We start from the raw sequence: 12,214 nt of genomic DNA on the forward strand, positions 1-12,214 counted from the left end.
ATAATTCTCACTTTAAAATTTAAAAATGGGCAGCCAATAGTAGCTCCCCTTAGTACAGTTGTGAGGATCAAAAGATTTTACGGTTTTATACTCGAACCCGGTTAGTGCTCCCATGTCCGGCATTTAAGATCTTCCACCTACTAAGCAAGCTCTAGGTTCTTAACTCCCCCAAAGCACTACCGAGGACCGCCCTCCCCGCCCACCCGCACCGCCCAAGGATAACATCATCAACCCAGGTCTCTAATGATGTCATCTCCGGGCCTGTTCTGCTTCATCCTCCGGAAACCTACAACTCCAGGCACCCGGTCTCCAGCCTTCGGTTATTTTTTTCTCTCCATAGCCCGAATTCCTTCTTTCCCATTCTCCCACCTAAAACTTTCGACTCTTCCCGCCTTCCCTCAAGGTAGCAATTTTCGGTTCTCCCCGCTTGCTCTCGAGCGAATTCCTCAAAGTCTTTTACTCTCTTAATTAATCGCTTCACTAGCCCCACACTTCAGCTCTTTCCATCTAAATCCTATTACCGCCGCCGGGCGTCAGTCGGCTGTTTCCGCCTCCTGTCACCCACCCTAGACACCGCCTTCGCTTCTTTTCGGATCACCTCAGTTCCTTGTTTTTTCCCAGTCCCGATTCGCTTCGGCTATTTCCGGCTCCCCGGGGCCTCCCATTCTTTCTCTAGCCCCACCCCCGTTAACAACTTCGGCTCTTTCCGCCTCTCGCGATCTTCAGCTCAGCTCCTTCCGGCTTTTTCCGCCTTGCCTCGGCCTCACTCTCTCCCTTCGGCTCTTTCCGCGGCCCTTCGGGAGAGCAGTCTGTGCCTCTCTCCTCCACGTGACGCCGCCTCCGCCTCCCAGTTCCCCCTCCCACCTCGCCCTTCCTCCCGCCTCAGCCTCTTGGCACGTCCGGGCCCGAGCCGCCATTTTGTATGAATTTCTGACTGCGGCGGGGGCCGGGAAGCCGGGGCACCAAGGGCCGGCAGACAGACAGTCGGCCTGTCTCTGCGGCCCGTTTCCTTTTCCTAAATTACTTTTTTTTTTTTAATCGCCCTCGCTCGCTCTCCTCTTTTCCCTTTCCCCCTCGCTTGCTCCATTGCGCGCGGCCCGCGCTAATTACACCGAACTACCCACCAGTGTCCGTGTCCCCCGGGTCTCCCACTCCCGGGCCCGCAGCGGTGTGTGTGTGGGGGTGCTCTCGCCCCGATGAGGGCCCCGCGCCTGTGAGCGAGTGACCCCAGGGGCGGGCTGCGGAGAAAGCAGGCGGCGAGCGGCCCGCTGAGGCCTAGGCCGCGCGGCCTACGCGGAGGTCGGCGCAGAGGTGATTCCGACACTGAAAAAATATATACCCATTACTATCAGGAGCCCTCAGAGCTGAAGTGTGCCCCTCCCGCCACGCCCAAGCAGTCCTTTTTCGTGCATTAACATCCCCTCCCCCCCAAAGGAACTATGGAGGCCGCGCCCGGGACCCCCCCGCCGCCGCCATCAGAGTCGCTGCCGCCGCCATCGCCGCCACCGCCATCAACGCCTTCGCCTCCTCCGTGTTCCCCCGACGCCTGCCTGGCCACCCCGCACCTCCTCCACCACCGCCTCCCGCTCCCTGACGACAGGTCAGGCCCCCGGCCCGGCCGGGGCGGCGTCCCCGGGGGGAGGTTGAGGAGGAGGAGGAAGGGGGGCGGCCGCCATATTGGGCCGGGCCGCGGAGGAGGAGGAGGAGGAGGAGGAAGGGCGGGGTCGGTGGGTGTCTCTCGCTCGCTCGCTCTTTCTCACTTGCTTTCTCTCCCGGCCTCATGCGTTTCCCCCCCCTCGCGGCGCTCGCCCGCTCTCCCTCGCTCTCGCTCTGTCTTTTTTGGGCGCCATGCTGAGGGGAAGGTGAGGAGGCGCCCCCCGGACCCCCCGCGCCCGCCCTGGGGAGGGGGCGCCGGGGGCGGGGGGGCTTCGGAGGCCCACGGGGGTCCTGGCTGCCCGTGCTCCCGGAGCTGGCAGCCACGGGCCCGCCTGCCCGTCGCCTGGCTTCGGGGAAGGGAATGGGGGAGGGGCCCCCGGACCCTTTTGGGGGGGATCTCGAGCAACAGCCCCGCTCTTAGGGGTTTGGAGTCGGGGGGGTGGCTCCCAGAACCCGGCAGTATCCTTTCTCCTGGGGGAGGTGTGCCCTGCCCTACTTGGAGAGGTACCCTAGCTTTTGTAGGAGGCAGGAAGTGGGGGTTCGTTAATTTCTTTCTCCATCCTTACGGGGGGTCCTTTCGGTGGGGGCCTCTTGTACTTTTTTTTGGCGGGAGGTGTTTCCTAGCTATTCTCTAGGGGGCAAAACTGGGAGGATCTCTCGCCCCTTTGGAAGCCCCTGCCTCTTTTTGGGGAGAAGACCCTTCCCCATTCTTTCCTTAAAGGGAGGGGTCCTGATTTTCGTAGGTAGGTGATGCGTTTATTGGCGGGGGTCGGGGGGGAAGCTGGTGAGGTTTGGTTTCCCTGCCTTGGAGAGGAGAGGAAGTTGGTCCCCTCTTTCTCGTGGGGTTCCCTCCTTTTTCGGGCTAAAATGGGGCGCCATCCCTTCCGGGAGAAAAAAAACGAGGTTTCCTTGTGCTTTGGCAAGGGGTGAAAGGCAGCGCCCCCCTCCCCTTTATTAAGTGCGAAATGGGCTCGCCCCATGCCTTTCTCTGGAGGGTGATAAAGGGGCCAGCCCGGCGCGTTTCAGCAAGAGGTTGGGGCCCCATTTACCCTGCGTCAGCAGAAGGTTGGGGTGCAGGGTTCGCCCACTTTTTTGGTGGGGCAGGGGAAGAGGTGGCTAGAGAGTGGATTTGGAAATCGTAGAAGGGTTTCAGCCGGCAGGAAAGTGAGTCTTGGAGGGAGTGGGGGTGGGGAGGGGAAGAGAAGGCGCTGGACAGATGGCTGCCCCGTCGCAGCCCGGGGCTGGGGAGTCGCAGAGGACCCTCCCTTAGACAGGGGTCTTAGCTAGGGCTTCCCATGCCAGGCACCACGGCCCCTTCTCCCCACTCCCACCTCCCCTTTTCCCTTTCTCCTTCACAGACCATACTTTGCCTTTTAAAAGAAATGCCACCCACATTCAGAGACACAAGTGCAGCAGTTTGGTGAGCTTTTACAAATTTTTTTTTTTGTTTTGTTCTGTTTTGTTCTAATTAAATGTATCGTCCTGGGAATCGCAGCCCATCGCAGCCTGACTCCAGTTCAAGGAAATAAACAGATTAGCAAAGGTCTGTTCGCTAAGCCCACGTTGGGCTTCCGGGCCCCCTCTTGGGGGCAGGTGCATTACTCAAAGGTGCTTACACGCTTTATTCGACCTCTAAGGAGTTCTCTTATGTCAGAAGTGTATGTCTTACAATGGGTTGGGATGGTAAGTAGCCTCTTTTATTGAGTAATTCAATTATCTCCCTCTTTTTGTCCCTTTCCTGCCTGCCTTCCTCCTCGCCTTTAGACCAAAGTGATGCTTGAGAGCGTGAATTTATATGTTCAAATCAGGATTCTAACCCTGTTGAGCCCTTTTAGACTTGCACATCCTTTTCGATGTTTAATTTTTAAAATTTGATGTACAGTTTTCTCAAAAAAGAAAGTGTATTACTGTAACATGACAAAAACCTCTGTAAAAGGCCCATATGTTTTCAAGCCCTTGGTATCCCTCTTGCCATTTCAGTCCATTGCTTTGTCTCCAGCCTTCATCTTTGAAGAAAGTGGATACTTCAAGTCCATTTGTAGGAGACGAGGTTACTGAATTTGGTTTATGATGCTTGCGTGCAAGTTAATGTTCTCCCTCCCCTCTGCCCCAGCCGCCCCAAAAAGATTGTGGTTCAAGTAGATCCAATTTTCTCATTTGACTCCGATGTCTCTTATGGTGATGGACGTTTAAATTAAGCAAGTCATTTGTAAAGTACTGTTTAAGCACCAAATCTGTAAAGTGTGTCAAGCCTCAGTTTCCTCTCCCCGTCTCCACTGTTCCTTTGTTCGAAAGCACATGCCTGACCGTGAAAAGTCGATGCAAACGTGTTACACGCCCAGCCATGGTGGAGAGAACACTTCCTCCGGCCCCCAGTCCCCCCTCTCCTACATGTACAAGGAAAAAAGAGCAACAGAAATGACTTGCAGAACCAAACACTACTTCTGATGTGTTTTACAAGCATAAGTTCTTCCGTTAAAAGACAAAACACGTTGAAGTTCCATTTTCCCTCTTGCCCACTTTTGGTCCCTGACATACTTTGTTAGAGAAAACTTTTTAACACACAGCCCTCTTCCCCTCCCAAGATCCTGTTTCCTTTTTTCCATTCTTAGGAGAAAAAAAATTCACCGACATTTAGATGAGGAAACATGTAAACTGCAATTCAGTGGGCCACTTGTTTTGTTCTTCCTCTCGGTATGTTCACAACTTAACTGCTGTGAAGATCTTAGGTATGTAAAATCATTTGTGGGAGGAAGAAGTGTCCACACAGTCCAGTATTCCTGCAAAACAATGTCTGAAGCACAAACTGAACACACTATCCAGTGCGCAGGGTCAGCCGAAAATGAATTGCATTTATTTGAAGTTTCCCATCCTTTGTAAAATTTCTCCTCCAGGAGCCAAGTGCAGAAACTGGATGCTAACAGATGAACCTTCCAAGTGACAAGGGCTACTAAGTGTAGAAGGATGCTTTTTTAACTTTACTTTTAAAGTGAAATGTTAAGGAAATTGCATTTCTTTTATAAGTGAAAATTTTAGCAGTCATTAATGTTAAAATATTTCCTCAAGCACTTAAAAACGCTCAGGCATATCAACACAAGGGTTTATTGTTTTTTCCTTCTCAAAGGAATCTCATCCATCAAATCCAAGAAGCCCCAGTAATTATGTCAAAGTATTTCAGTAGTCTTTGTTTTTGAAATGTGACAGTACTACCTTTTCCCCCTCAAACTGATGTACCAGTATTAGTTAAATTTCATATTAATGGATGTTGCAAAAAAAAAAAAAGGGTGTCACTCAGAATCCCTGATTTAACAGCAGCTCTTATACACTTGTAATCTTTAAAATTTTTATGTTCTTTGGGGAGAGCTTTAATCTGAAAGCAAATAAAAATCTCCCAGTAGAAAGAAAATTACTTGTGACCGTGAAAACAGTTATTCTGGTCCTAAACCCCTTTATATTTTTTATTCCCCTCAAATTTGCTCTTCAAAAGAAAAAAAATGTGATTCCGCAAAAGGGCTTTCTAAATTCATCATCTGTACTATCTCCCAGATAGGGTTTCGATTTGCTCTGAAGGTTTAAATTTTTGATTCTTAACAAGCCGGAGTTTTCTTAAAGTAGAGCTAGCTATTTTAGAAAACCACTAGTATGGCTTTGCCTCAGCCAGGAAGGCTGATCCCAAGGGAAAGTTGTTTTGCACCTGAAGAAATGAAGGCTTTCCCAGCTGTTGACGGGCAAGTTAGAGATGAATGGTTGCTTCTGAGTTTGTGATTTCCCCTCCAGTTGAATGTAGACAGTTTCATATCGGGCTGGTTCAGTTATTTGTTGTTGAATAATGCCTCTACCTCCGCTCCTTTCTCTTAGATCTTTTCCCTTCCCTGATGTGCGAAAAATGGATGTCTCAGGGTTGCCTTACTTGTTGTTCACTTCTGTTACATTTTTGTGGTTATCAGGTTCCTAGAACCATCTTGTTGTGTAGGCCAGATCCAGTTACGATAAATAACCTCTATGGCGAAAATCACTAATGAAACTATTTCCAAGCCTCTGTGGGTAGCTTCAGGTCCAACCATATTCCAGAGAACCTAATTTTGGTCCCCGCAGACGATATTTTCTAGTACCAGAGTGACTGGTTCTGACCCAGCTTAGGAGGTTAGAAGAAAATAATTCAGAGCAAATAGGAAGTGAAGTGGCTGAGTTTCTAAATGAGCAAGGTGCTCACCTGTACCTTGGTAACATAACGACTGACATAATAGGAGGAAAAAAAGGATTGTTTCTGAGATTTCTGGCGGTTGGTATTTAATAAGCTGATTCCAAGATCCGTAGGAGCAGTCTGCTCATTGGTGGAGGGGAATCCTGTTAAATGGTTTGAGATCGGTTTCAGAGTTGGAACCTAATGGAAAGAGTGGAAAAGCTGCCTGTTTGGGTGGCATATAAAGTTCATTTGAGTAGGTTAAGGTAAACTGAGATTGTTTGGTATCATGGATTTGGCTTTCCAAATTTATCGGCTGAGTCTTTGCTGCAGGCCTCTTTTGCTTTTGATAGTTTATGAAGATGCAGTCTTGAAGACATTGTGCAAAGTTTTTTGCCTGGAGTTAGTAACAATAGGAGGTTGTGAGAGCAGTTCTTCAAATTTTTTTTTTAACTTATTTATTTTTGGCTGCCTTGGGTCTTTGTTGCTGCGCGTGGGCTTTCTTTAGTTGCGGTGAGCAGGGGCTACACTTTGTTGCAGTGCATGGGCTTCTCATTGCGGTGGCTTCTCTTGTTGCGGAGCATGGGCTCTAGGCATGTGGGCTTCAGTAGTTGTGGCTCACGGGCTCTAGAGCACAGGCTCAGTAGTTGTGGCCCACGGGCTTAGTTGCTCCGCGGCATGTGAGATCTTATCGGACTAGGGCTTGAACCCGTGTCCCCTGCGTTGGCAGACAGATCCTTAACCACTGAGCAACCAGGGAAGCCCATGAGGGCAGTTCTTAAAATACATTTCTGACCCTTAGTCAGTTGATGACCAAGATGAAGACATGGCCTCTTAGTTGGTGTAGATGTAGTTGCATCCTGCTTTGGGAATAATTTTTTTAGTAGTACATAGGTTTGCTCAGAGCATAGTTTGCTTCTGTTGGCCAAATTGCTCTGGGTAGAGAATCTTTCTTGTTTTTTTATTTTTGTTATTTTTCATCTGTGTGAACTGGTGACTCAGCTCGCTATTTGTAAGGCAAGTGGTGACATCTTTTGAACGTTGGAGGTGGCAGCAGGATATGAAGGAACAGCGTGGGTTTGGAGGCAGATGAGATTGTGTTCAGTGTGCAGTGGCCACCGAGGATAAGGCCCTCCTCTCGGGGCATTGCGGTCAAATGGGCATATGCAGAACACCCACACAATGCCTGGCATTCAGAGAATCTTGGTTTCTTTATCTTCCTGCTGTCCCTACTAGAGAAAAACTCTAAACAGAATTTACAGTCTGGTGTATAAACAGAGGTAAGAATAACATCTGTGTTTTTGAAGGAAGTCAGTTTATCTTTCACTTCTTGGGTTTCTGGTCAGCAGTTTAATTGCAAGGAGCTGATTGGGGTTTCAACTAAGTGGAAGCCATCTTAAGGCATTTCTTGCTGGCTCAGTGTCCTTATTATACGATGCTGCAACAGTCATGCTTTCTTGAGCTGTTGGCTACCTTCCCCTGCTCATCTTTTGCAATCAGAGTCTGAGTCAGGGCTACGGCCTTGGTAGGCCTCCTGAGACCAGGGAAACCAGGGCTCTAGCACCTCACCCACTGCTAACCAGTCACGTCCCCTTAAGTAAGTCCTTTACCCTCACCAGAGTCCGAGAGAACACGGTCTGTCCCAGCTCCAATATTCTCCCACCCCTTGGTGATTTGGCTGCGTCAGTTAAGGTTTTGTTCATTCAGCAGCCAGGCTTGTCTCGTGCTTTTCTTGGAGCCGAACAGTTTTCGGAGTGTTCAAGGAGCCCTTCTCTCCTCGGGACTTCATTTAGAGTTGGGCAGAAGTTGGTACTGCCTTTACCCGGCCTCATGTTACCTTCCCGTATCTGCCCTGCCTTCTGCCGCTTCTGGCAACAGTGAGGCATGGTTGCTGCTACTGCAGCTCCTGGTACCCAGCTGCAGAGTAGATGCCTTGAAAATGAATTGTAAGGGTAGGCTAAGTGGCTAGATCCCAGGAAGAGCCGTTAGAGAAACCTTGGCTCAGCAGCTTAGCTGAATTCCAGGCTGGATCCCTTGTCCCTGTTGAGTGATCCCAGAAAACCCTACACTTCAGAGCCATAAAGCTTAATAGAGCCTGGATGCTGCCTGCTCCTTCCACACCAGGCAGGCCCAGTTCTGGTAGAGAGATGGTGGGGAGTGGTGGCTGGCTGTGGACGTGGGTGTCAGGCAGACTGGATGTGCCGCAAGGGTTACTCATCTCTTAGGTCAGTCTCCTGGCCTTCCCAAAGGTGTGACCTCTTGGGCATTGTCATGTGAAGGTCAAAGATTACCTGCCCCAGGGGCCGTCTGAGTGCTTTTCATGCATTAGCTCACCTTAGTCCTGCTGAGAAACTGAAACAGAGGTGAAGTCACTTGTTGAAGGTCACAGGGCTGTTGGGTGTGGAGGCAGTTAGAACCCAGCCAGCCTGTACCCAGCCCTGAGGTCTATACCCAGAGGCCGTCCTGGGTCTGGCACAATATCTCTCAAACTGCAGCATGCAGGCATTAGTGGGATATAAGGTCCATTTATTGATTTGCCTCCTGTATGTGGAAAACAAATGGAGGAGGGTAGAAAAAGCAGAGTACCGCAGAGGTTAAGTGTGGCTTTGTGAAAGTTTATAAGCTGAGTTTTATCGGAACTTTCGTTTAGCTTGTCTGCGGCTACTTTTGTGCTAAACAGCAGAGTTGACTAAGTGGGACAGAGACTGTGTGGCCCGCACGGCCTGAAGTGTTTTTTGCTGCCCTTTGCGCTGGTCTTGTGGGCCTAGTGCCTGGAGGGTGTACACAGCAGCCACCATCGTTTATCTTTGTTGTGGTGGTGGAGGTGTTGGGGGCAATGGGAGGGGACTTTAAAGTTGTCCCCAGAGAGGGGGGCTGTGCTACTACTGCCCCTCCATGACTTGTTGAGGTTCCATCATCCCTATGTTCCACTCCTTCCAGTGGATGTAGAGGCCCACACCCAGTCTTTTGAACCTTTAAATTGGAGGGATGTGCATTCATTAGAAGGAACTGAAGACCTCTTGAAGCCTGGTGAGGAAATGGATGGCAGCTAACACATCCCTTCTATGGCCCGACCCAAGGGAGCTGGGCCCAGACGTGAGTGTCAGTTGGCTAAACCTCCACTGCAGGTGGCTTGGATTATTGCCCTCCTCATTTTCCTAACAGACACCAGGGCTTAGGTTTCCTTGGGACTCCAGGCCCTGCCATTGCACGGGGCACCAGAGCAGTCCCCGGAAGCACAGCCTTTCAGCGACAGAGGCAGCCCCTGGCTGCAGCCCTGAGGTTGCTGACTGGCAGCCACGTTCATCTGCTCAGTTGGTGCATCAGTCACATAGGGGCTCTTGTCATTTATCCTCTGGTCTATCAGGAAGCCCTCGATAAACACCTTGGTGAATGAGTTTGTGACCAAAGACAACCCCTCAGTGACCTATTTTAGAGTTTTAAGTGATCCAGGTTGCTGCCTGGGAAATGGTCCAATGTCTTTGTTGATGAAATTGACAAAGAGGGTGTGGATGGCTGAGATTGATGCCTGTTTGTGTAGACCATATCCCAAGCACCCTCCCAGTCTATACCTGGCCCTGTGCTGGGCCCTTGGAAACTCAGGGATGAGTGCCAGCCTCTTTCTTCTCCACCCTCCAGGAGCCCACCGTTGACTGGAATATTTGTATACAGATAATTGCGTATATGAACAAGAAATCTTTGCGTCCTAGGCCAGGTCTCTTTTAAGAGGAAAATGTTAATATTTTGTCTTGGCTGAATGGAACCAAATTGATTCCCCTGAAAAAATTATAAACAAGAAGTCTTAGTTCACAAGTTTCATGGTTCGATTTTCCTTTCTGGAATAATAAAAATCGTCTCTCTTTGGATGAGAACCAGCATCTTTCCAGCTTTAAGCAATCCAAAGCGTGGCTGGCCTGAGAAGGAGGTTAGGAAATTCTTTGTTGCTGCGAAGCAGATTTCAGAGGTTCATCTGACAGGAAAAACTTGGATCAGAGAGATGCCTCTATCAAGAACACGAGCTGTTTTCAGGGCGAGTGGGAGTAGGAGAATAGCTATTTGAGCAAAGAAAAGGACACTTTTGACTCAGAGATTCGTCTAGCAAGCTGGGTTTTTCTTGGTCAGCTTGTTTTAAACTCTACAGAAATGTTCTGCCTAAGAGGTTTGTGTGCTTGGACGAACCCCAGTGTGGATGCCACACACTTGGGAGTGTAGCGATTCTTCTAGCGTTAGAGGACTTTGGAATTTTCCTCCCTTGGATTCATGTTGCTTTCTGTCCCTCTTGGGATAAGTCCTATTTGTTTTTTTGCTATAGGATTCCTTGGACCTTTGTAGGCACCTCTTTTTTTTTTTTTTTAAGACACTATTTATTTACTTATTTTGTCTGCGTTGGGTTTTCATTGCTGGGCACGGGCTTTCTCTAGTTGCGGGGAGCGGGGTTACTCTTCGTTGTGGTGCGCAGGCTTCTCACTGCGGTGGCTTCTCTTGTTGCAGAGCAGGTGCACAGGCTTCAGTAGTTGTGGCACGCAAGCTCAGTAGTTGTGGCTCACGGGCTCTAGAGCGTAGGCTCAGTAGTTGTGGCGCACGACCATAGTTGTGGGATCCCACGGGCATGTGGGATCTTCCTGGCAGGGCTCAAACCTGTGTCCCCTGCATTGGCAGGCGGATTCTTAACCACTGCACCACCAGGGAAGTCCCTTCTGGGCACCTCTTATTCCCTAAACTATCCAGATGTCTTTGGGTCATATTTTTGAATGTCCCAATTCCATTCATTTGATGTTGGATGGCCTGGATTGGCTTTGTGTCTTTGCATGTTGATAGTTTTTACTCCTAAGCAGTTATTCTGGGCCAGGTTGGTGCTAAACACTTGATTTACATGGTCTCAGGGAATTCTTTCTAGGAGGATATATATCCATCCTGGAGGTTCCTTTACTGCCTTCACTTCACAATTGAAACAGGGCACAGAGTGTATAAGGAGCTTGCCCAGTGTCTTAGTATTAACTTTGGCATTTTTGCAGTACTGTTTCATTTAATCTCTTTTCTGTACGTGTGTCTTATTTTTTTCCAACTCAAGTATAAATTTCAGGGTGAGAGTTGTTTTGTTTGTTGGCCTGTTTAGTAAATTATTCTTTTTTGGATAATTTCTAATTGTCTCAAGGGTTGAGGTTAAGAGCTGGACCTGGAGTCAGAAAGTCCTGGACTCTGGTTCCAGTTCTGCTTTTTCCTGCTGTGACCCTGTGGGCATATTTCTTCCCATCTTTGAGCCTCAGTTTATTTGTCTATAAAATGGGGATACTAATGAATTGCTACTGCATACGTTTGTTAATGCATTTCAGTGACAGATGTGCAGAAGTGGAGAGCACAGCAGTGTGGTGCCTGGAATGGAAGTTGCTGCTACAGGATGTTAGTAGTGAATATTTCCTATGGCTCTTGGATTTTATAAGACCCTGGGGTGCCCAGGAAGGTTTTGTAGTTGAGGAAACCACAGCAGAGATGTGAGGGCTGGTGGAGGCCCCCACCTTGAACTCCAGCTCTTTGCTAGGGAAATTAACTTTTTGAGGACCTTGATGAGCTCTCTTCACTTTACTGAGAGGTTGTCCCCACCCAGGGCATCTTTTTTATTTTTTAACTTTTTCTTAGGGAAATTTTCTAACATATTTAAGAGAAGAGAAAATAGTGTCATAGATTGCCTTATACCCATCACCAGTTTCAACAGTTATACACGTTTTGTGAATTTTGGTTCATCTCACTACCTACCCCCATCCACCTTGAGTATTTTAAAGCACATCCCAGACCTCATCTCATTTCACCCATACATTCTTCAGTATGAATCTTTAACTTAATTTTTTTTAACATAACCACAAAACCATAATCATGCCTAACAAAATTAACAATAATTACTTAGTATCTCAAATATCCAGTCCGGGTTCAGATTTCTCCAATTTCCCCCACATTGACTCTGGCAGTAGGTGTATTCATGTCAGGGTCCTGGCACTGGACAGGCTGTCTTTGCTTCTGTTGAAGTGAGGGGTTCGGGCTGCGGCTTGGGCTTCTCCTGTGGTTGGTTTGTGCTTGCTGCTCGGGTGGTGTCTGTGATGTGGGCATGTTGCCATGGAAATGCTGTGATGTCACTGAGCCAGTTATGACCACACCTGAGAATGTTGAGGGGGAGGGAGACACAGTGCTTCTTTGCTCTTGATCTGTGGTTGAAGAACCTGGGTGTAATTACACCGAAAAACATGTGCAAGACCCAGGAAATTTCAAGAATTTCCTGCCTCTAAAAAATCCCTCAATGAGGTTCCCCCCGTGAGTGCTTCACCACGGCCTAAATCGAGGGAAGGTCTCAGGGGCCTTCCTCAGGCATGAGCCTTGAGCCAG

General features: G+C 48.9%; 1 protein-coding gene across 7 annotated transcripts in view; it reads left to right on the forward strand.

Moving 5' to 3' along the window:
- The first annotated feature begins 906 nt into the window (after window positions 1–906).
- Window positions 907–12,214, forward strand: part of ZC3H4 (zinc finger CCCH-type containing 4) — a 42,723-nt gene continuing 31,415 nt past the window's right edge. For 2 of the 7 annotated variants that reach the window (XM_060289015.1, XM_030873814.3), the window contains exons 1-2: window positions 907–1,311; window positions 1,435–1,600. In XM_060289015.1, coding sequence (XP_060144998.1) covers window positions 1,440–1,600 — 161 coding nt within the window. In that variant the 5' untranslated portion in view covers window positions 907–1,311; window positions 1,435–1,439. Of the gene's footprint in view, window positions 1,312–1,434; window positions 1,601–1,743; window positions 1,863–3,014; window positions 3,077–3,151; window positions 3,340–12,214 lie in introns of those variants that run through there. The other 5 variants (XM_030873809.3, XM_030873805.3, XM_030873810.2 and 2 more) reach the window with 4 other exon arrangements.

The sequence above is a fragment of the Globicephala melas genome, chromosome 19 (genome assembly GCF_963455315.2).
Source record: "Globicephala melas chromosome 19, mGloMel1.2, whole genome shotgun sequence".
NCBI lineage: Eukaryota > Metazoa > Chordata > Mammalia > Artiodactyla > Delphinidae > Globicephala > Globicephala melas.